The 24,258-nt window shown below is 39.1% G+C and overlaps 1 protein-coding gene and 1 long non-coding RNA gene across 2 annotated transcripts in view; one reads left to right on the top strand and one right to left on the bottom strand.

Annotated features, from left to right (window-relative positions):
- The first annotated feature begins 815 nt into the window (after nucleotides 1–815).
- Nucleotides 816–24,258, top strand: part of RFTN2 (raftlin family member 2) — a 69,977-nt gene continuing 46,534 nt past the window's right edge. The window contains exons 1-3 of the mRNA XM_082689051.1: nucleotides 816–1,498; nucleotides 20,750–20,933; nucleotides 22,682–22,796. Of these exons, the coding sequence (XP_082545177.1) occupies nucleotides 1,360–1,498; nucleotides 20,750–20,933; nucleotides 22,682–22,796 (438 nt within the window). The 5' untranslated portion in view covers nucleotides 816–1,359. The remainder of the gene's footprint in view (nucleotides 1,499–20,749; nucleotides 20,934–22,681; nucleotides 22,797–24,258) is intronic.
- Nucleotides 17,141–24,258, bottom strand: part of LOC309843530 — a 30,977-nt gene continuing 23,859 nt past the window's right edge. The window contains exons 2-4 of the long non-coding RNA XR_014300185.1: nucleotides 20,888–20,987; nucleotides 18,772–18,997; nucleotides 17,141–18,668 (exon numbers count right to left, since the gene is read on the bottom strand). This is a non-coding gene — a long non-coding RNA (uncharacterized lncRNA). The remainder of the gene's footprint in view (nucleotides 18,669–18,771; nucleotides 18,998–20,887; nucleotides 20,988–24,258) is intronic.

Here is a 24,258-nt window from a genome sequence, read left to right on the forward strand (position 1 = left end):
ACTCCAGGACTCAGAGCTTTGATGAGTGCACCACACTACCTGAGCTGAACATGATAAAATGCAGTAAACACTCATTATAATTGGTCCATTGTAAATTGTTCTTGAGTTCAGGTAAATGGCAATTTATAGCACTGAAAGAATCAAATTGTCAGTTTTGTCGCCTTTTTTTTTAATTAAGGATACTTTGGGACCTGTAAAAGTGTTAATAGTTACTCTCATATGCTGCCTAATTATGGAGTATTTTAAACTAATTATCCAGGGGCGCCTGGGTGGCTCAGTGGTTTGGGCTGCTGCCTTTGGCTCGGGTCATGATCTCAGGGTCCTGGGATCGAGCCCCGCATCGGGCTCCCTGCTCCGCAGGAAGCCTGCTTCCCTCTCTCTCTCTCTCTGCCTGCCTCTCTGCCTACTTGTGATCTCCGTCTTTCAAATAAATAAATAAAATTTAAAAAAAAATAAATAAATAAACTAATTATCCACATAACTGTCCTCCTTTGCAACTAAATAAAATATTTTTATTAAAATATTATAATATAATTTTTTATATTTGGCAGCTTTCATTAGCATATTATTTTTCCAGCAGAAAGACTTTTCTGTTGAAAGAAATCCTCAAAAGTGCTACCTAAAGACTTAAGTGTTTGTTTTTAAAAAAACAAAAAACTACTTTTCTCCTTTTAGACTCCAGAAACAGTTTCCTCCTAAAGTGACTTCCTTTCTGGAAATGATTTTTGTTTCCAACCATGTTGAGAATCCTTTTTTTTTTTTTTTTTCATTCCTTCTCTCTTATTCTTTCTCTTTCTCCCACCCTTCCTCCGTCCTTTTGCTTTGCTGGTAATAGCAGAGAGGAAGGAGGGGGTGGGCACAGGGAAAAGAGAAAACAGAGAAAGAATTGCATGCCATTATGCCTGAATATATCCTTTACTTGTAGATAATTCCATCCGAGTTGCACTTTTGCCTTTTATTTCCGTTTTTGGACACCTCTTTTATCATCCAGCCAACTGGGACAGACAAAGCACTGTTGGTGCCCTGAGCGACAGAACTCTGGTAGGGGGCTGGCTGTAAATTGACGTGGCATGGAAATTCTCCGCTAAGTTGTAGCAGCTTGCATGTTTCTCCTAAGATCAAGCCCAGCCTCCCAGAGCTGTAGCTTAATCATCATGGGTTCAACGACTTTACAGAAAAATGGATAGAAAAAGTCTTCAGCTCCTTTCTTTGGACTCAAATGTTTTCCTTTTGACTACCTATGGTTTAGCTGGAAAAATCAAAGCAGTTAAGTCTGTAACTTTCTTTTTGCAGCTAAAACAACAGATTTTGCTGCTCTCCCTCCCCTATCCTGCAATTTAATTCCTTACAGATTCTGCTATGGGGTGCGGACTTAGAAAGCTAGAAGACCCTGATGATAGCAGTCCTGGAAAAATATTTTCTACCCTGAAGAGACCGCAAGTGGAAACAAAGACAGAATTTGCTTACGAATATGTATTGCTGGATTTTACTTTACAAGGTAATTTTTGCTTCTATTTTATTTGTTAAATGAAATCTTTCAGAGAAGGCACTAGTTTTTTTAAGTGTTGCTTGTGAATTTGTAGACTAGTCTTCACGATAGATTGTATAAATCTAACAATTAATGCTTTGTTTCTTGATTATATTTTTGAAAGATTTTTGTTTTGTTTGCTTCGTTTTTTGTAATATGGCTTATATGTACTTTATAAAATTAGAAAAAATGCCTGGAATTATTTCTTTCATTTTTAAATCAAATGCTTATTTGTAGAAGGATAGATAAAAATATTTGACTTCCCGGCCAAATAGCTGTAGCCTTAATGACAGTTTGGGTCTTGAAAGAGATCTGAAAGTCACAAGAAGGTAGCATGTAGGGTACATGATTTGCATCGTGAGGAAGAGTATTTGCTAAGGTAATTCCGAGGTTTCCAACTATGTAAAATTTTGTGACTGTGCTAATCATTTTATATTTTTGACCAAGCTAAACTTGAAGTTTGAAAATACAGTAAAAAAAAAAAAAAAAAAAAAAAAGAGGGAGAAAAAGATAGTCTTCTGTAAGACACTTCCTTTGCTCGGTGCCCCATCCCTAACAGAGAAACTCCCTGTTCCAGAAAGTTAGAAACACAAATAAACAAGTCCAGATGGCAGCCCTGTGGAAGGAGCAGAGGCAGCTCAAACTCACAAACACTTTGCCTCACTTCTTTTGGAAACTTTAGAGTATACAACTGCATGGATAAAACTGAGTTTTTAAAACAGAACAATATCTTTAATCATGAGATACTGAAAATAAAATTTAGGATGTCTTGCTTGCTGTTAGAATTTCCAGATATCAGTATTTTAAGTTCTTATTACAAAGTTACACTTTCATTCTAATAAGGTACGCATTTTATCAGTTAATAGAAAGTTTATACTAAATAAGTTATCATGTTGGATATGAATTTCTTTTCAACTTAAACACAAATTCTCCATTTTTTGGTTTGTTGTGTGAACAGTACATCTTTGTGCCAGAAGCAAGAACAGCCCATTTTTCTTTGTCAAAAATTGAGCTAGCCAGCAAGCAAACCCCCTTCCAGGGACACATAAAATCTGTACATATACTTTCAACATATTCACATTTCTATTTTTATCTAAACCTAAGGCTGCCAAGGAAAAAATGTCAATACTCTCCATTTTATTTTTAATTATGGAAGTTAAAAGTGGATGGAGGAAACGGTGACAATCAGAGAGCTAACCAATCATGTGGATTTGTTCCATACTTTTTCAAAAACCATCCTTTGAGAAATATTCATGATGTGCCATGTTTTCTCCGTTGATTGTTCTTATCCGTTATTTTTAGGGCAAGTTTCTGTAAATTCATAGGACACAAACACACACTTTCCTTAACCTTAAGACCTTGTCTACTCAAACTTTAGGCCAGAGCCATTTTGATCTGCACTTTAAGAATTGCTGCACAATCTGCCCTAGAATCCCAGGGCTTAAAGTAACTTGACATTTTTTTTCTGATTTATTTCCTTCTAACCATGCTAACAGTCTCGAACGAATGTGTATAAATGCAGTCATGCTTGAATCAGAAACGTCTACAGCTTTCTTCAGGAAGCATTTGGCTTTGTTGTTCCCAGAAGCCCTCCTCTCTGTGGAGGAGTGTCATTGCTCCCTCCACCCTAGGTGTTCGGAGGAGGTAACGGAATGTCACACTGTGAAGTGTAGGTAGGGGCACAGATGGCCAAGGTTAGACAGAAAGCAGGCACATATTTTAAAGTTGCATCTGGTTCCTATTTGGTTGAGGCGCCGCGTCTCCTGGTGCCCCTTTCTGTCCAGTTCTTCCACACTTTTTTTTTGTTGTGTTTGTTTTGTTCTTGCCTTTGCCTTTGCCTCAGAAGCCAAGACTCTGTATCCCCCCCAACTGCACAAGCCACCTTTCTTTATCCCGTTCTCTGACCTCCACCTGCCCCTCCAGTGTATAGAGGAACGAGGCCTGGAGTGGGGGAGTGGGGAGAACATGCCAGCCTTCTGTTAGCGCGGCAGCTCTGTCCTGGGATTGCTGTGAGTTCTAACTAGTGGCACCTCCTGCTTCTCAGGGGCCACTGTGAGCGACCTTTCAGGAAACAGAATGGTCTGGTGACAGCTGTGTGTGCTCACGACCCGCCTGTCTCATACCTTGTTTTCCTCCGTTTTTTCCAAACAGAGGACATGAGACAGAGAGTAAAGTCTCAGTGGGTCAAGAGGAGGAGGCCCTTTGAAATTACCAGGGCCCCGTGTTCGGATGCCTAATTATCCTGAATGATTTCTTTATTTTCCATTCAGTTTCATTCTCTATCTCTCTCCCTGTCTCTCTCTCTCTCTCCCTCTCCCTTCCCCTCTCCCTGTCCCTCTCGCGTGGCGTGCGTTCTCAATCTCTCTCTCTCTCTCTCTGCTTCCCCACACTCTTTTTGGATGGGTGGGCAGGGAGACTTTGAGCCATTATTTACATCTCCATGGGAGAAATAATAGCACAGTCATTAAGCACACGGGACTCTGCAATCAAAGTTCCTGGATTCCAGATCAGGCTCTTTCACTCTCTAACTGTGGCAGGTTTATAAATGTTGCTATATCTCAGTTTCCCCTTCTGAAAAAGAAGGGTTCTGCTGGTGCTCACATAATAGAGTTGTTTTGAGGATTAAAGAGGATAATACAAGATAATCCACTTAATAAAAGTTAACTATTATTATCCATCCTGGCTTTGTGCCAGGTCTACCAACTGCACTAGTGAGATTTTGGTACAATTTTTGTGATAAATTTTCTGGATTATTGTATAGTAACCCACAAATGTGTATTTATGAGCATGTGTGAGTGTATATATGAGCGTGTTACAGAATTTCTTAATGAATAGTTAAATTAACTTTGCAAAGGATCCAAAAGTGTTGGTTTCATCCTTAAAGCCCAGAAAAGAATCTGAATAACAATAGCCTTAAGGATTTTTAAAGCACTTACAGCTTTAAGATTAAAGGAGTTTTTACAATACTAAAAACCCAACAGGACAGATGGTAGCTTTGAATTTCTAGTAAAATTATGTAAAATATATGAAGTAAAATATTGCTGGCCCCTAACTTGCTTCCTTATTATTAAAAGAAGAAACTCTCATTTTTTATCACTGCTGTTCACAGCAATCAATACATATAACATATGTATTCTGTAGAAGATGCTGATAAGTACTGGAAATACAAAGAGGAATGAGACAGTTTCTGCCCTTAAGTATTTTATATTCTAAAGGGTCAAACTGGACAAGATCATGAACGCGTCAAAATCGGGAACTAGATCTTATCCACCTTTGTATCCCGTGACTAGCACAGTGTTTGGCACATGAACAACAGTTAATAAGTTTTAACGAATTGATGAAGAAAAAATTACAATACAAGATACAAGAGATGTCAGAAAAAGGAAAAATCAATTTTGAATAGGATCAGTTGGAATTGGAACCGGGACTTTAACTGACCCTGAAGAACATATAGGGCTTATTAGTCAGAAAAGGATTAAGAGGTTGAGACATATTCAAGGACCACTGACTAGAGCAGTGAGCAAAGGGGCGGGGTGGGGGGCGGTGTTGGAGAAAGGGAGAAAATGAGGTTGGAAATAAATGGAGTATGAAATGCTGTGACCTGGCTAAGGAAGGATTCTTTGATTCTACTGGAATTAAGTAGCTGTAAAGACTTTTGAATGAGTGGTCAACGGGTACAGAGAAGTATTTTTAGAAGATGAATGTGAGATTGAGTGGGAAGAGATGGGAGCGAGGCTAGTGATTTAGAAGGCCTCTTGTAGTGGTCAAGGCTACAAGAGGACAATTAGGACACACATGTGGGGAACAGCAAAAGGATGGAACGCATGGGCAAATATAAGACAATATGAAGAAGGAACTTACTAGCTTGTGGCTGGCTGGATATGAAGGGACAGAAAGAATGAGGAATCCAGGATGACTTCCTGCTCCTGAGTAAGTGAGTGACTGAGCCTGAGTAACTGTGGAAATAATGATGCCTCTCACAGTAGCAAGGGCATCCCAGAAAGTCAGTGTGTGGTCAAGAGCAGCTCCGTCACAGGCATGTTGCATTTGGGGGGGCAGTGGACATCTTACAGATACATAAGGACTGCTTCTATGAGAGACTCTTACAGATACGGGAGCTGGAGTATGGTGATTCCCACAAGGATGAATTGAAATAAGGGAAGTCTTAAAGAGAGGGAATATGAGAAGGGCGTTAAGCATCTTGGGCTGAGTTGTCAGGCATAGTTAACCATATTGAGACAATTCAACAAAAAGAGAAGGAAGACAGTCAGGACCATGTAGCACCAGAGAACACACAGAAAGGAAAGGCTTCAAAAAGCAAGAAGTGGTCAGTAATTTTAAATTGTAGAGAACTTTTTAAGAATGAAGATACAGCACTGAAGAGAACGCGTTGAGGAATCAATAAGCAGCGAATAAAGGATCAGAAATGAGGGAAGGAAGCGGATGGGAGAAGAAGAAGAGAAAGGAAGGGTGGGACCAGCTAAATTTTCTGTATCTGTCTGAGTCTATTAAGTTCATGAGCATTTCCTCAAATAGTCAAAAGTGATGAAATTTACTCAAACATCAACGTAATCCCTGTCATAGTGCCTAGCCCAAATTCCTACCAGGTGATAAAACCTATATGGGGAGTTCCATTATGTTTGAAATAATGGTGAGGTATTTGGTTTAGAAGAATAATAAAACCTCACAAATCCAGACTCTTGTGGAAGAGAATGATCCCAGCCTGAACTGAGAGAGAAGAGAATCTCTGGTAATAGCACACAGTCGATCCTCTTAAATACTGATGTTGAGAGAAAATACATATACATTTCTATCAGCAGTATAACTTCTATCTTCTGTCCCACATATACTTCTTATATCTGGGTGGACAGCTACTCATTCATTGAACTAATATTGCTGAGTACCTCCTGAACTAAGAGCTAGGGTACAAAGATAAATAAAGCCTAGTCCCTGGTCCTTATGAACCTGTACCCTAGTGAGCATCCTACTGACGGACACCCAATGAGAATGTGTACATCATACACTATGATACAGGCTATGCTGGAAGTGTGAGGGCTACAGAAGCATATACCTGATTGGTGGGATCCAGAAAGATTCCTTAAAAGATGGGTCACCTCAATCTGAGGTAGGACGTAAAGAATGAGTAGGACTTAGACAAAGGTTTGTACCCACAATAGAGAAAATACAACTGCAAATTTATAAGGAAAAAACAAACAACCCAATAGGAAAAAACTGAACAAGGAATTTGGACAGACATTTCACAAAATAGTTAATCCCAAAGGTCAATGGACATATGAAACTGTGCTCAACCTTATTAGTAAGCGGGAAAATGCATGTGAAGACCACAGTGAGATACCACTAAAAATCATCCAAAATGGCTAAAATTTTAAAAGACTGACGATACCACAGGTTAAACTATACACCATTTTGGGGGGGAAATGTTTTAGCATTACCTGGTTAACTGAAGATACACCGAATACGGATGTGTGTCCATGCGTACTGTGAGGCACATACAAGAGTGTTCAGGGAAGTGTTATTTATGATAGCCCAAAAGAATGAACAACACAGAAATCCAAGAATAAGAGATTAGAAAAATCAGTTGTGGTATACTCACACAGTGGAACACTATACTGCAAAAGTCAGCAAACTCTTTCTGTGAGGGGCTACATAGTTAAGTATTTTAGTCTTTGTGAGCCACGTGGTGTCACAATTACTCGGCTCTGCCATTGTTGTACCAACGCACCCTATGGTATGAAATAAGCCATAGGCAACACTTCGCCAACCTGGACTGTACTGCAGTGAAAATGAATGAACTAAAGCTATGCAACCTACACAAGACAAATCTCACAGGCATAATGCTGAGTGAAGGAAGACAGACACTGGGCGCCTGGCTGGCTCAGTGAACACAATGTGCAACTCTTGATCTTGGAGTTGTGAGTTCAAGCCCCATGCTAGGTGTGGAGATTACTTAAAAAATAATAATAATAAAAATAAAAAATCTTAAAAAAAGAAGATAGATACAGAAGGATATGCCATATGATTCCATTTATATGAAACAAAAAATGGGCAAAACTGAACTATGGTGTTTAAGGCTGCATTCTTGGATAGTAGACTAGAAAGAATAGAAGAAATTATGGCCATAAAATCCAAGATAGCCCAGAGTGGGCGAGGGAGATTGTGATTGGAAAGGGCAAAATGGGAAGCTTCTGGAGTGCCCGCCATATTCTGATTTTTGAACGGATGGTGGTTACCCACGTCCTGTCAGTGTTTATGTTTTGTCTTATTTTTGTATGCTAGTGACATTTCTATCCCTACCTAAAAAACCTTAAAAGATCTTTTTTCTTTAAAGGCTAAGTAGGAAGTATAGGTAAAGCAAATAAGGTTGAAAGACAAGATATACAGACTCAGAAACGAGAGAAAATGTCATGGAATTCTGTTTTATCTGTCCAGGAACCACAGATAAAACAGAATGGCTGGAGAGCAGCTCAGGAAGGAGGGAGCAGTGAAACAGAAAGCTGCAGGAGTCTGAAATGGTCATAATTTGATCTTTCATTTATCTGTCCATAGTAATGAACCTGTAGTTCAATAGAGTTTTAGCATATTTAAAACTGCAGTTACATTACTTCGATTAAATATACTAATGAGTGACTATAAAAATGACAGCTTCCATGGAAATATAAAAGATTACATAATTTGGATATTATTCATCTAGCAGTTCATATTGGTAAATAATTTTAAGCTTTTTGATAAGTAGAGTAAAACCAAATATCCCTTCTAATATCCATACATGAAACTGCTTAACAATTTATTATAGTCCAAAAGCTTTAGCCTAACTCATGTCTGAACTTTCACAAATTCTTGACATGACCCAAATCAATGGAGTTTTACTTTCTTATAGGCACTGAAGTGTATGGCTGTGGAGTGATCTTGTCTGGTTTAATCGCAGCCTCACCACTTACTAGCAATTTGGACAAGTTACCAGATCTCTCTCTCCCTGGGTTTCCTCATCTGAGAATAATGATAGTATCTACCTTATGGAGTTTTGTAAGGGTTAATTAAGATTAGGCATGTAAAGCATTTCACATAGGGCCTGGCACAAAATAGGCATTTGGTATATGTTACCTATTATTTTTTATTATAATTCCTAAATATATATAGAGATTGACAGTCTATTCCCTTTTGAGAATATGGTGAAATTACTTGCCAGTGTTTGTACATTGTATGTTTATCTGAGGAAATAATGTTTCATAAATATTTCAAAAACACATACCAATCTTCAGAAGTAAATTGGTGGAAAGAACATATATATATGTCTTGGACAGTTTTCATAAAGTTATGTCATCAGAGCAAAGCTTTTGGCATTGAGCAATTTCTTAGCTTTATACTGGAAGGTAAATCTTTCTGTTTCTAAAATGTGATCTTTGCCTAAGAAGCTTTTAAGCAAATGAGCATAAAAGAGTCTACTGATATTTTATTTTAAAGATTTTATTTATTTATTTGTCAGAGAGAGAGAGAGAGAGAGAACACAAGTAGGCCAAGAGGCAGGCAGAGGCAGAGGGAGAAGCAGGCTCGCCGCCAAGCAAGGAGCCCAATATGGGACTCGATCCCAGGACACCGGGATCATGACCTGAGCCGAAGGCAGCCACTTAACCAACTGAGCCACCCAGGCATCCCAGTTGATATTTTATTTTAGAAACTATGAGGACAAATGTTAAAATGTTGCTTGACCTTCAGTGTGTTTCAATTTTAATCATAAAAATCACCTTTGCATCTATACAGTTTTCAAAGCAATTACAAAATATTTTCTTTCATCAGTAATCCACAATAGTCTTGTAAGGTATAATAAAGCATTTACAAATCATGCAGCATCAATTTCACAGTAACCAACCACACCCAATAATGCTGTGAACAGCACCATTTGTTCCTTCTCCTAAAGAACTGAGAAAGGACGGAGGGCGGCTGCAGAGCTAGGAGGAGGAAGACGGATGGCTTGCAGCTGCTGCTCACCGCCTGTGCTGTTCAAATCCTAGCCAAAACTACTACCACCTCCCCCGGAATTTCCTGGGGTCAAAAGTAATAGAGCCAAGGGGTGCCTGGCTGGCTCAGTCATGTGACCCATATTGGGTATAGAGATTACTTAAAAACAAAGTCTTAGGGGCACCTGGGTGGCTCAGTGGGAAGCCTCTTCCTTCAGCTCAGGTCATGATCCCAAGGGTGCCCCACATCGGGCTCTCGGCTCAGCGGGGACCCTGCTTCTTCTTCTCTCTCTGCCTGCCTCTCTGCCTACTTGTGATCTCTGTCTGTCAAATAAATAAATAAAATCTTTAAAAAAATTTTTTTTAATTAATCTTTAAAAAAAGTAATTAAAAAAATAAACAACAACAACAAATTGACCCTCTGATATTACTGCCCCAGTATAAAGACATCAGATCAAAGGCTTGGCCTCAAACACCGAGCCTGTTGAGGGGAAGTACTCACTCTGGTCAGCACTGATGAAAATTCCTCTCTGTGCACAACTCTCCCCTTCCTCACACCTCTCAGCTCAGTCAGGCTTCTCGTCTCTTCTCAGCACAAGTAAGAATCGAAAGGACTTACATGAAGGGAAGTCCTCATAAAAATTCCTCGATTTATTTTTCCTCTCTATGCTCCTGGCTTTACTTTTCTTGAATGGTGTTTAAAGCAAGTCCCAATGTCAGATAAGGAGAACAATTTGTTAAAAGAGTGAACCCCAGCCCTATCACCATCCTTCTCCTCTTCCCATTAATGAAGAATTGGATCACTCTTTCTGTGTCCTAGGATGCTGGACACTGCCAAATGTGATCTAGGTGTCCCGGCCTGGACCTGGTGTGACCCACAGCAGAAGTTGCAAACCAAGGAGATAATGGGCCATATTCAGCCTTCAGACAGGTCTCACTTGGTGTACACAGTATTAAAATATTTGAATTAACTATCTTTTTTTAAATGTGCAAATATTACATAAGAATCTGGATTGGGGGGGTTCTTAAAAATTAGAAGATCCAATAACAACTGGGCCCACATGCTTATATGGCAGCCCTTAGCTGAACCTACTACTCTCTTTGGATGAGGTTCTGAGTCTTTTCTAGGTCCCACAGCCTCCTCCAGAACAGGTCCTTTCTTCACTTTAACAGCCTGGTGCCTTCAGCTGCCTTATTGGACACTTAAGTGTCCTTACTGGGACTCAGTGTACTAAGTCAATGAGTTAGGAAGCCCTGATCTGGACTGTGAGCTTCTGAGCACCTAATCCACAGCTGAGTTGGGACACGAGATCTAGAGCATGCATAAGGACCTCTGATCTAGAGTGTGAGTTAGAGACCTCTAGAATCCTACAGGATGGGAAGCAGGCTGTGTTTTTGAAATAAATCCAAATCTCTACAGTGATCTTCTTTCTGGAAATTTTTTAAGTGTTTTTTTTTTAAGATTTTATTTATTTATTTGACAGACAGATCACAAGTAGGCAGAGAGGCAGGCAGAGAGAGAGAGAGGAGGAAGCAGACTCCCCTCTGAGCAGAGAGCCCGATGCGGGGCTCAATCCCACGGCACCGGGATCATGACCTGAGCCGAAGGCAGAGGCTTTAACCCACTGAGCCACCCAGATATCCCCTTTCTGGAGATTTTTAAACCAACAATGACATCCTTGAAGACACTTTCACTGGAAGTTCTCTTTCCTGAACTGGACCACCAAGACACAGGCACAGCCCTGGTGCCTGAGCGTTTACTCTGTGCCAGGCGCTGGGCTCATGTTACTATTGAACAATCTATAAAGTACTACAGTTACTTATCCTTGTCTCAGAGAGGCAAAGTAACTTGTTTCAGATCTAGTAAATGGCATAATCATGATTTGAACCCAGGTGACTGCTTTAAGAGCCTAAGGAAAACTCTGAGGAAAATACTGCATTGCCTCTCTTTCCGGACAAAAGGGCCTTATTTATTTAACAAAGAGGCAACCATTGTATGGCACATACTGCACACCAGCTACTTTATAGGAACAAATATTAACTTATTTAATCCTTCTGACAATCCTATAGGGTAGATCCTATTTTGGGTGGGGGAAGGGAGGGGTAGATCCTATTCTCAATCTCCCTTTCCAGGCTAATAAGTGTCAGAGCTAAAATTCGCATCCAGGTTCTAGAGTCTGTTTTCTAAACCCATGCTCCATGAGAACCCTGGAGCTCTGTTCATTGAATATGTTACACCTAATTTTTTCATTTGCTGGTCCTTTAATAAGTATTCTTAAGCACTTACCATAAATGTCATGTCTGTGTTGAGGGCTGCTTATCGAAAGGCACAGACCTGGGCACCTGGGTGGCTCAGGGGTTTAAAGCCTCTGCCTTCAGCTCAGGCCATGATCCCAGGGTCCTGGGATCGAGCCCCATATCGGGCTTTCCGCTCTGCAGGGAGCCTGCTTTCCCCTCTCTCTCTGCCTGCCTCTCTGCTTATTTGTGATCTCTCTCTCTGTCAAATAAATAAATAAAATCTTAAAAACAAACAAACAAAAGGCACAGAGCTGCAGATAGAACATACACACTTGAGGCAGTTCAATACTGACTATAAGGCACTGAGCCCAAATAAACATGATCTTTACATAAACTTATGCTAAGATATAGCTGTATAATTTTTTCTCCCTCTCTAACTTTTCTAGATTTCTCAGTTTGTAATTGCTCCCAAAACCGCTGTGTGTGTGTGTGTGTGTGTGTGTGTGTGTGTGTGTGTAGTGCATTAACATTTCTTTTGCTTTGAGACTCAAGACAATAACCTTACTTTAGTGAGAGTGCAAGAGGCTGTGGAGTTGACCTGGAAAGCTGGACTTATTCCATTGACATCACCAGAGAACGAGGAGGTGTTCCTTAGAAATACATTCTCCACCTGAACAGGAACCCCCTTAAGCACCAAGTTTATTCTGTTATAACTATCTTCTTGGTGATAGTTTTTAACATGTTACATAACTCTGCCTTTGAAAACCATATTCTGAAACAAGAGAATGGAGGGAATGAGTTTATTTTCATGATCAGTTTGGGACAATGAAGTGTAGAAAGCCCATTAAGTGACCCTAAACTGTAAAGTTTTTATAGTTCTTTTATCTAGTTTTTTAATTCATTTTATCCCTCTGATGTCATCTGTCTCCTTGTTACTGTCATTGTGTCCTTGCTCCTCCTCAGTGGGTCTCTGAGCCTCGACCAAATCACTTGGCACTGGACATGAGATGCTTTCAAATTGTACACACAGGCAGAGAAATAACACTGAGTCTCATAGTTGTGCCCTTTTCAATTCTTCTTAGCCCTTCCAATCAGTTTGGAATTAATGTATCTTTAACACCTCTCTAATGGCTAATTTTCCTTTTCAACAAAGAGAGAACAGAGGTATGGTTCAGAATCTTTGGTAGAGATCAGTGTCTGGCTAGAATCTAGTATTTTCATTGCATTCATTTGTATGGCAGCTTTCTATTTATGGTAAGTGATTCTGCTTTTATGGTCATATGAGAAATATATATTCCTTTTGAAATAAGTGGAAGTTTAAATGAAAAGTAAGAAGCACCTGGGTGACTCAGTTGAGCATCTGACTCTTGTTCTCAGCTCAGGTTTGATCTCACCATCGTGGGTTCAGGCCCCCGCACTGGGCTCCACACTTTAAAAAACAAAAAAGAAAAGAAAATTAAAAGAGGAAATTTAAGAATATGGAAATCCAATGGTACTCAGATATGACGAAAATTGTGAATGTGTGCTCAGTGACCTAAGTTTGGGATACACCACCTCAGTCCAATCACGCCTGGTAGTTAGGGGAGCTGCAGGCTGCAGGCGTGTCATGGGAAAGTGGGTGATCCCGGCCACCTGCAGCTGGGGTGAATACTCCTCCAGGTGGCTGGCCCCTCCACCATTCAGCCAGTGCCACACTAGCCTGCTGCTTCTGTGGGACAGCCCTTCACATACATCCAGATGGCATCCTGGTCCTCCCTTACTCGGCACATAATTGCAGAACACCTATAAGGGCCATCAGAACCCTCACTATCCTGAACATCTTTTTTTTAATGTACTCCAGCTTGAAACTGCATCTGATTTTGCCCTTAAATTGAACATAATCCACTTATTAATTCAACAAATATTAACTGAACATCGGTGTGCTAGGCACTGTTCCGGGTATAAAGAAATGGTGGTGAACAAAGTGTGACTATCCCCCTGCCTTCATAGAGCTTTCAGTGTGGCGAGGGAGGCAGACCTTAAGTAAGATAACGGGGTGACGGGCACCTGGGGGGCTCAGTCAGTTGGGCCTCCACCTCTTGATTTAGGCTCAATCATGATCTCACGGGTCAAGGTATCAAGTCCCAGTTTGGGCTCCACACTCAGCAGGGAGTCTGCTTGAAGATTCTCTCCGCTGCCCCTGCCCCAACCCACATGGATGTGTGGGGACAGGTACCCACTCCCACTCTCTCTCTCTCAAATAAAATCAATCTTTAGAAAAAGATAACCAGGTGAATACACCAGTATATTCTGGTTATTATTTAGATGGTGATAAATGTGTAAGGGGAAGGAAAACAAACAGGAAGTAGTCCAGTGTTGCTGGACTGAGCACAGAAGTCAGTGAGCCAGCTTCCTGTGGAGGCAATTTTCTCTCAGACGACCATAATCACATTAGATTAATTGCTAACTTGTTTTTTTAAGATTTTATTTATTTATTTGAGAGAGAGAGAGAGGCAGTATAAGAGGGGGAAGGGTCAGAGAGAGAAGCAGACTCGCCACTGAGCAAGGATCCCGATATGGGGCTTGATACCAGGAACCTGAGATCATGTCCTGAGCTGAAGGCAGACGCTTAACTGGCTGAGCCACCCAGGCGCCCTAACTGCTAACTTATAATTAACCTGTGGTCAGCTGAAGTCTCTAGGATTTCCTCCTTCCCCCACCAAATGAACATGTAAATCAGATTTTTCTCATTCTGTGTTTTGAACTATGAAAAGAACTAAGAATTTATCCTTGTTCAGATTTTTTTTTTTGACATTTAGAGCACCCAGCCAAGAGTTCTTCAAATCCTCATTCTCTTAGCCAATATATTTGCAACACTTCTTTGTATATAATTATCATTTTTCATTGACTCCAAAACATTGTTGATTGTAAAACACACTATTACTTTATGTACTGCTAAGGGAGAAAAAAAAACATATGAATTAAACTATGACTTACTACTTTCTCACTTAGTAATTTAACTTTTATCAAAGATAAAACATCTTTCAGACATTTTTAAACATCCATTATTCCTTCTACCTCTCTCCTACATACATAGAAAAAGGAAAACTAAGTGCAATAAAGATATCCCTAAAACATCTTTAATTACACTCAAGCCCCAATTCTTCCAAATCACTTTCAAACTCAGAGCCCATGTGTCCCCTTTTTTCCACATAATTTTTTCCTCTGGGCTGTCAGGAGCATTGGAAATGCCACATTTCTTAAAAGACTGTTGGGCTTCTCTCTGAAGCACCTGACACACATTCTACAGGTTTGCGACTGGGGCTTCCTTGATATTGCCAGAAGCTACCAATGGCAAGTTTTCAGGCAAGAAACAGGGAACTAGGACTCACAGTTGTAGTTCAAGTGATCCTTAAATCGTTTCTTGACTGAAACCTTAAGCACTCTGTTTAGTCATGCCATATGGGAAAACAACCCAACTTCACACAGGTAATGATCCCCACTGTCATTATCACCTGCCAGCAGTAGTGGTTAATGCCAGGATAGATTTCCAAGCCAAGGCATATCCCTTACTCTTGTATTGAATTTTATAATTTATGAAGATGCACTTTCATAAAAATGAAATGCTCATCTCTGCTCATGTATTTTTAAGTTATCATCTGTAATCTACATACATCTGTGTTTCAGTTTTGTCAGGTAAATAGTATTTCTCATAAACTTTAAAATTTCTTATACTTTCATGAATTTTTAAGTTTTCATTTGCCTCTTTGCCTGCTTGTGATATCTCTCTCTGTCAAATAAATAAATAAAATCTTTTAAATAAAAACCTTTTTAAACCAATAAACTAGTGCCATTATACAAAAAAAAAAAAAAAAAGCTTTGACCTAAATGTAAGACCTAAAGCTATAAAACTCCTAGAGAAAACATATGGGAGAACCTTCATGACATTGTATTTGGCAAAGATTTTTCAGATATAATACCAAAAGCAGAGGCAACAAAAGCAAAAATAAGTAATGAGACTATAACAAACTTAAAACTTCTGTACATCAAAGGGCACAATCAACAGTAGAAAGTCAACCTATGAAATGGGAGTAAATATAGATCCAGAATATATAAAGAACTCCTACAACTTAACAACAAAATAACCCAAGTTAAAAATGGGCAAAGGGCTTGAATAGGCATTTCTCCAAAAATGATACACAAATGACCAAGGAGCGTATGATGTTCAACATCACTAATCATTAGGGAAATACAAATCAAAACTACCCCATACCCATTAAGATGGCTACTATTTTTAAAAATGTACAAAAAACAAGTGTTGACAAGGATGTAAAGAAATTAGAACACTTGTACACCGTTGACAGGAATGTAAAATCATGTGACTACTATCGAAACCATATAGCCATTCCTCAAATAATTAAAAATAGAATTAACGATATAATTCAGCAATCACCCTTGTGGGTATATGTCCGAAAGAGCCGAAAGCAGGATCTCATACAGATATCAGCACATCTCCCTTCATAGCAGCAGTATTCACAATAGGCCAGTAGAATCAACTCAAACGTCCACTGATGTATGAATGGATAAACAAAATGTGGTATATACATACAATGGAATCTTCTTCAGTCTTGAGAAGAAATCCTGTCACATGCTACAACATGGATGAACCATGTGCCGTTACATTAAGTGAAATAAGCCAGTCACAAAAAGACAAAATAAGTTGACCTACGAACAACACAGGTTTGAACTACACAGGTTCACTTACACGCAGATTTTTCTATAAATACAATACAGTACTGTAAATGTCTTTCTCTTCGTGATGATTTTCTTCATAACATTTTCTTTTCCCCAGCTCACTTTATTGTAACGAGACAGTACAAAATACAACGTGTTAACCGACTGTTTATGTTGCTTCCAGTTGACAGGAGGCTATTAGTAGTTAAGTTTTCAGGGAGTCAAAAGTTACCCGTAGATTTTTGTCTGCATGGAGGCTGATGCCTTAAACCCCACGTTGTTGAAGGGTCAACTGTAATGTATGATTCTATTTATATAAAGTATCTAAGGTGATCAAATTCAGAAGGAGAAAGTAGATTTTAGTATGTACATATATGATATATGTTTTCTTTGACATAGAACCTTTTTTATTGTGGGAAAATATAAAGTTTACCATCTTCACCATTTTTTAAAAGATTTTACATATTTATTTAACAGAGAGAAAGATCACAAGTAGGCAGAGAGAGAAAGGGAAACAGGCTCCCTCCTGAGCAGAGAGCCGGATGTGGGGCTCAATCCCAGGACCCTGAGATCATGACCTGAGCTGAAGGCAGAGGCTAACAATTGAGCCACCCAGGTGCCCCATCTTCACTATTTTTACGTGTACAGTTAGTGGCATTAAATACATACACATTATAGGCAGATAAAGATTATAAGCAGATACCATATAATCTTTAATGATGAAGGTGGCATTATGGAACTAAAATAAATAATATTAATTATTATGAACTTCTGAGCACCTGGTAAAATACAGAATGATTGAAGTATTTTCAAATATTCTATATTTACTAACGACTTAAGTGCCTTTTGAACTCAGTAAGTACCTTTCATATATGGGCTGCTGCAGCCCTCCACTCCCTGGGATGGTGGCAGTTTCACAGAGAACAAGCAGAGCGAGGGTTGCCTGAATTGCTCAAGGAAAGCAGACTTCTCCCAATCCTCAGTTCTTAGTTTCTGGGGTTTCATTCCCATTTGTGGCACGAGAGTAGACTAGGTGAGACAATATGGGGCCAAACAGTCACTGCAAGCACAGCGGCAAGGGGAGCAGAGCAGCAGGATGGAGAAGCTCTCCAAGCCTACAGCCTCACTCTCTGTAGGAGATGTGGCCCTTGGACAAATTTCTCCAGTTTTCACTCCAAGACGGAGCTAATTACACCCGATGTGGCTCCACCTCTCATTCCTTTTTAACCTCCTTTTCTATGTGGTTTTCTCATCGCAATATTACTAATGTAAGGAACATAAAATGGGGCCTGAAGTTAGAGCCGTCTGAAGTGAATATGACCTTGAACTCTCCCTGGTTGGATTCTCACCAGGTTCGTGACCACCTTCACTTTTACAATCAAAAGAGTAGCAATTCCACAACACTGCCCGTGTGTTCGTTCCCTTGGTGTCTCTCTCCAACAAGTCCTAGAGAAATTGTACTTTTGTTCCTGAACTTACTAGATAACTTTTTTGGTTTCCATTAGCTAACCTTGATGGTTTTCCCTCCTTTATGCAAAAATTTCACCTCCTAGTTCCCCTTATGAACAGAATTTCCAACTTAACATAATAACCTAAGGAAAATACTGGGCATAGAAAGAGTCATCAGGTAGGTTCCTTGCCCTGAAGGAGAGACAAACATAAAAACAAGTAACTCTCATCAAGTCTGAAAGGGAACTAGCAGAACCACAGCACAGGGGAAGAGGTGATTCACCAGGCGCAGGGAGCAGGAAGGGAAATCCAAGCCTGGCGGCGTGAGACAGCGTGTGCGGTTCAGGAAGTGCAGCAGTACACGCCCGGCCAGCAAGACGCACCAGAAAACGGGTGACAAGAGTGAAGGCTGAATGAGAACAAAGAGGCCAGACCATGAAGATTCTTTGGTATCATGCTAAAGCATTTCCACTTTGGACAGTAAGCAACAAGATCCATTAAAAGACTGCATTTCTTTAAAATATTGTGGAATTAGTATCCAATTCTAAAAATAAGTTTAGGTTAGGTTTCATTCCTTAGTCTTAACAGTTTATTCTGTTTTATAGTTTGTCCTTCTCTTTGTTTGGAAATCGGGATGGGACGTTAAAGAGTAAAACCATATGAACGGCAGAGTGATCACCACACAACCACGCAGGACAGGGCCGTTTTGCCATGAAACCCAGCTGTTCCTTCAAAGTCCAAGATGATTCTCTGTGTTTTCGTTCCTATACATAACGATAAAGAAAGTATATTGTAAATAGATTCGTGTAAATCCAAAGGAGGATCAGAATTTGAGGAAACAGATCTCTCTTGGTTTATTTAACTTACCTATTGAGTGTTTTATTTTCTTCTGGGAAGCTGGCGTGAATACCCAGGGTTGGAGGTTCTGTTCCATCACGTGGATTTTAGTGTCAGGGGAGGTGGGGATTTCCTCTGACCCTTCTTCTTTGTCTGCCTCTTAACCTCCTTCCTGTGTTCAGGCAATTAGCAGCAGTTCTTTGCTGGACTCCGCTGACCAAACTGACAGGAGGCCAAGAGCCAGCATTGCCTATACCTGGAATTAATTTCATATGTTTTTTTACTCAAGAGAATCAAATTGCAGGCCTATTTCTAGATACAAATTCTTGATTGTTTTCCAGAAAATGAGGAATATTGTTACAGAAAATAAAATTGTTTTTTAAATTAATTCTGCTTGAGCACGAAGAACGTTTTCCCAAATAACACACCCTTTTCCTTTTGCTAAAAACTGTACACAACATACTGCTCTGTAGTTTCTACAGATCTGCCCTGCTTCAAAGAGATAATTCAACTGCGTATCAATTTTGCATTTAAAGTTCCTCTACATTTAGGAATTTTACTTATTAAAAAAGAGCTTCTGGGGCATCTGGGTGCTCGATCAGTTAAGCATCCAACTCTTTTTTTTTTTTTTTTTAAGTTTTATTTGTCTGAGAGAGCACATAAGCAGGGAGAGTGGCAAGCAGAGGGAAAAGCAGGCTCCCGCTGAGCAAGGAGCCCAATCCAAGGACCCAGAGACCATGACTTGAGCCAAACGCAGATGCTTAAGCTTGAGCTAACCAGGTGCCCCAATTGTCCAACTCTTGATTTCACCTCGCGTCATGATCTCAGGGTTGTGTGGTTAAGCCCCGTGTCAGGCTTTGTGCTGGTGTGGGACTGCGTGAGGTTCTCTCTCTCCCTCTGCCCCTCCCCCCATTCTTTTTCTCTCTCTCCCTCTCTCAGGGGGGAAAAAAAAAGACTTTCTGGCTCCCTTTACTTTTCAATTCCTTTCCTCAAGCATTTATATAAGTATTGAAGTCAGTATTCTTCTAAGTGATATAAGTCAGAGAAAGACAAGTATCCTATGATTTCACCTTTGTGGAATTTAAGAAACAAAACAAGATGAACATAGGAAAAGGGAAGTAAAAATAAAATAAGTTTAAAAACAGAGAGAAAGGCAAACCACAAGAGACTTTACAGGTAAGAGAACAAACTGAGGCTTGCTGGAAAGGAGCAAGGTGGGGGTGTACTAAATGGGTGATGGGCATTAAGGAGGGCACTTGCTGGGAATGAGCACGGGGTGTTACACGTGGTAGAAATAAGAAAGCACTTGACGACCTCTGCTTAACAAATGTCATTATATCCACTTGTAATTTTTATATTTGTATTAATTTTATATTATAAAATTATGCATCGGGGGCACCTGGGTAGCTCAGTTGCTAAGCATCTGGCTTCGGCTCAGGTCATGGTCCTGAGATCAAGCCCCATATTGGGCTCCCTGCTCCGTGGAGAGCCTGCTTCTCCCTCTCCCGCTGCTGCGCCCTCTGCTTGTGCTCTCTTGCTTGCTCTCTCTCTGTTAAGTAAATAAATAAATATTTTTTAAGTTTAATTTAATCTAAAAACAAACAAACAAATAAATAAATATGCATCTTATCTTGTTCAGAATTGTAAAAACAATTAGCTCTTCAACTTAATATTGTTTCTCTTATGTATATCTTCAGTATCTATTAATGGAATACAGTCAATCAAAGGAAATACGAGAGAATAAAGCTACCTTAATTGAAAAATATGTATAAGGCAACTCTACTTTAAATCATATTGGTAATATTACATATCTACCAGCTTAGAAGGTTACTTTTGCTTTTTTCTACAATTAATTTAGCTATAATACATGCTAGTGTAACTTTATTTGAGATTAAATCATATGAATATGCTTCCTATTCATTAGGATTATCACACATAGATAGAAATAATGTTTTATAAAGTAATATTTTATAAATGAGCAAATTTCTCATTGCATTTGCTATTTCAGCTTCGCCAAACCCAGAAGTCATCAAGATAAATTCAATTCCAGATATAGTAACAAAAGTGGAAGACTACTATCTTAAAGGATACATTGTTGGAGCCATTCATCCTGTGATACAACCTGTGGGGCCAAGGAAACACCTACCCGCAAGTTACATGTACAGAGTGGTGCTGTTGCGCTCAAAATCAAGGTAAGCCTGGGGTCAAGGACACAGACGAGGAGCTGTTGAGACAGTTTTCTTCAGCTACAAGAAAAGGAAGTTTGAATATAGTGATGAGGATTAAAGGATAATTAGGGAGGTTGGTTTAGAGCATATTTTCCAGTAATTCAACCTGGACCAAGAGAAGGAAACTTACACCTCCTTCCTTTTAAAGCTCCTCATTGATTTTACCCCTTTGCAGAAAATGGGTCCTACGTGAGGATGTTAGTGAACAAAGGAAAAGGAAAATAGACTCAAAAAGTTCCTAGAACCTTCAGCAGAGTAACCGTCAGCTACAGGTCCTGTCACTGGACTGAAAGAGCTGACTGGGCCAATGAAGGCCACTTTCACTGAGTGTAGTTTTTTTTTAACTGTCCTATAGTATTTTATTTATAGTGGCGACAGAAACTCTCTCTCCCTTTTAAAACTTTCACAGCAGAAAGACCTACCTGCCAAGTTCTCACAAATCAGAAAGACTTACCAGCTTTAAAAAAAAAAAAAAGTAGGATGTAAAACCCATTTTTTTAACTTTTTTTAATAGCTGTTTTCCCAAACAATACTGCAACCATTTTTGTCAGCCTTGCTTGTAAGTTTGATAGTTTTCAAAATACAGTTGCCCTTTCCAATGAAGAATGAAAATAACCAATAACATATCAATAACCTACCAATTTTTTTTTTTTTTACACAACCCTGGCACTATATCAAGCCATCTCAAAGACCAAGGTAAACACTGTTTACTCTGTGCTTTTACTAGTGCTGGCCTAGTAATTGATTACTTTAACTAGGAAAGAGCTAAGGAAGGAAAGAAAAATGAAATAGAGGGGAAAAAAATGAAAATAGAGGGAAAAAACAGGAAAATTGAAAATACAAACAAACAAAAAAGGACTTTAAAAAATTCCAGTTGTGGGGTGTCTGGGTGGCTCAGTGGGTTAAAGCCTCTGCTTTCGGCTCAGGTCATGATCCCAGGGTCCTGGGATAGAGCCCCGCATCGGGCTGTCTGCTCAGCAGGAAGTCTGCTTCCTCCTCTCTCTGCCTACTTGTGATCTCTGTCTGTCAAATAAATGAATAAAATCTTAAAAAAAAAAAAAATTCCAGTTGTGCTTTTAAGGGACACTGCCCTGCTACTCAGTAACTGCCAATTTACAGAAATCTGAGAGGGTTTGTACGGGCCCCAGCTTTCACCATGAGATGGAACCTCATCTGGTATTTCAAGCATTAGTGAATAAACATGCTATTTTATCTCATGGTAGCAACGCTTATATCCTAATTACAAATCTGTTAAACTATGTATAAATTACTGTTCCTCTTTTAGCATAACTTCCAGTGGACTTAGCAGTGCTCTAATAAGACTAAGAATAAGCAAGGGGTAAAGATCAGAAAAGGAAAAAGACAGGATGATAGTTTTTTGCACAGGACACTTACTTGCGCTTCTGTACAAAAATGAGGTATAACAGTGATCTGAAATCATTTCTCACAGTTTTTATTAAAACGACTGGTGAATTTTTTTTCTTCCATATTAAATTAGAAAACAAATTAATAGAGGTTTAAACTAAGAAAATTAAAATTAATAGAAGTTACTCTGTTTTTCTAATATTTTTACCTAAGAAGACAACCATTAGGCTTAAGGGGGGAAAAAATTGTCTTGACCTTATTTATGAGTTGTTCACTCATTTTAACCTTGAGCATATTAGCTGAAAATAATCAACTAACTTCCAACATGAATATATTCTCTGTTACAGCCCGAAGCATTCAGCAGTACCCAGCAGACAAAGATGCCCGAGACTTGTGATTGAGGAATATCATCTAACTGATGAGACACAAACAAATGACATAGCAAAAGAACTGATAGAAAAGGTACATGTATATACTTTTCCATGTGGTATTGAGAAATACTTGTATTTCTTCTTCATCAGTTTCCTTTCTTACTTTAAAAAGAACAGAGAAATATGGTCAGTGACTTCTCCTACCAGAGGTTAAAACATACTGAAGCACACATACTAAATTGTACACTTAGAAACAGCAATGCAGGCCAATGAAACAGAATGGAAATGCCAGAAATGAATTTACACACATATAAGAAGTTTGGTAATAAACCTAATGAAATAAAATGGGGCACAACCATCATTTAGTAAGTGTTGCTCGGAAAATGGATAATTGTTCTGTAGAAAAATAGACTCCACACATTTTAAATGAGATAAAGGGGTACCTTTTTTACCTAAAAAAAAAAGTCCAGAAGAAAATGAAAGAGTATACTGAGTAGACATACTCAATTATGAATAGGTTGAGGAGTTTGAGTATATAAATATAACTTATATACTAGGAAAATTAAGCTTTAAAAAAAGAATGGTGGGGAGGAATTCCCAACAAATGTGTCCTATGGGAGCTTCATTTAGAATTTACAGGAAACAAATCCAAATACATGAAAGTAATACCCAGTCTTGAATGGACCGACAGAATCCAGGGACAGCAAAATACAAAAGCAAACACGGAAGACACTTGGAAAAAGGGTCAACCTAACTAATAATTTTTTAAGTAAAACAGTATTAATACCTCACCAACATTAACTGAAAAATTAAATTGAAGATATTAAATCTAGTGTTGAAAGAGCTTTAAGAAAGCATTTGTATATTGCAACTGGCATTGTAATGAATTAGTACCATGTTTCTGAATATCAGTCTGGTGATAAAAATCATAAATCCCATTTTACCTCTTCTATTAGAATCTATCCAAGAAATTAACTAAAAAACAGAAAGACTTGGATGCCTGGGCGGTTCAGTCAGTTGTGTCCAACTCTTGATTTTAGCTCAGGTCATGATCTCAGGGTCTTGGGATGGAGCCCTAAGTGGGGCTCCCTTCCTAGCAGGGAGTCCGCTTCTCTCCATCTCCCTCTGACTCTCCCTCGTCCCGCCCCCTGTCCCCGCTCATGCGTGTGCACGCTCCCTCTAAAATAAATAAATAAATCTCTTTTTAAAAAGAATGAAAAGGGGGGAAATAATTTTTATAGGAAGATAGTTTAATAATCAGTGAATAAGGCCAGATTCTCAATAATCAGAAAACCAAGGCGGCGGCAATGGTACATCCATACAATGTAACAGTTTATGGAGATTAAACAACTATATTGACTGTTGACCTAGAAAAGTCTACACAGTATAACTTAATTGAAATTCAAATGAAAAACTGAACACTATATATACATATTAATTAAACCCAGAAAAATTATACATTCATGAATATTCTAAATTGATGGGATTTTAAGTGAACATTTGTTCTTAGTTGCATTGATGTATTTGCAAGGTTTTAGCTTTTTTTTTAAAGG

Source organism: Mustela nivalis, assembly GCF_964662115.1.
Source record: "Mustela nivalis genome assembly, chromosome: 11".
NCBI lineage: Eukaryota > Metazoa > Chordata > Mammalia > Carnivora > Mustelidae > Mustela > Mustela nivalis.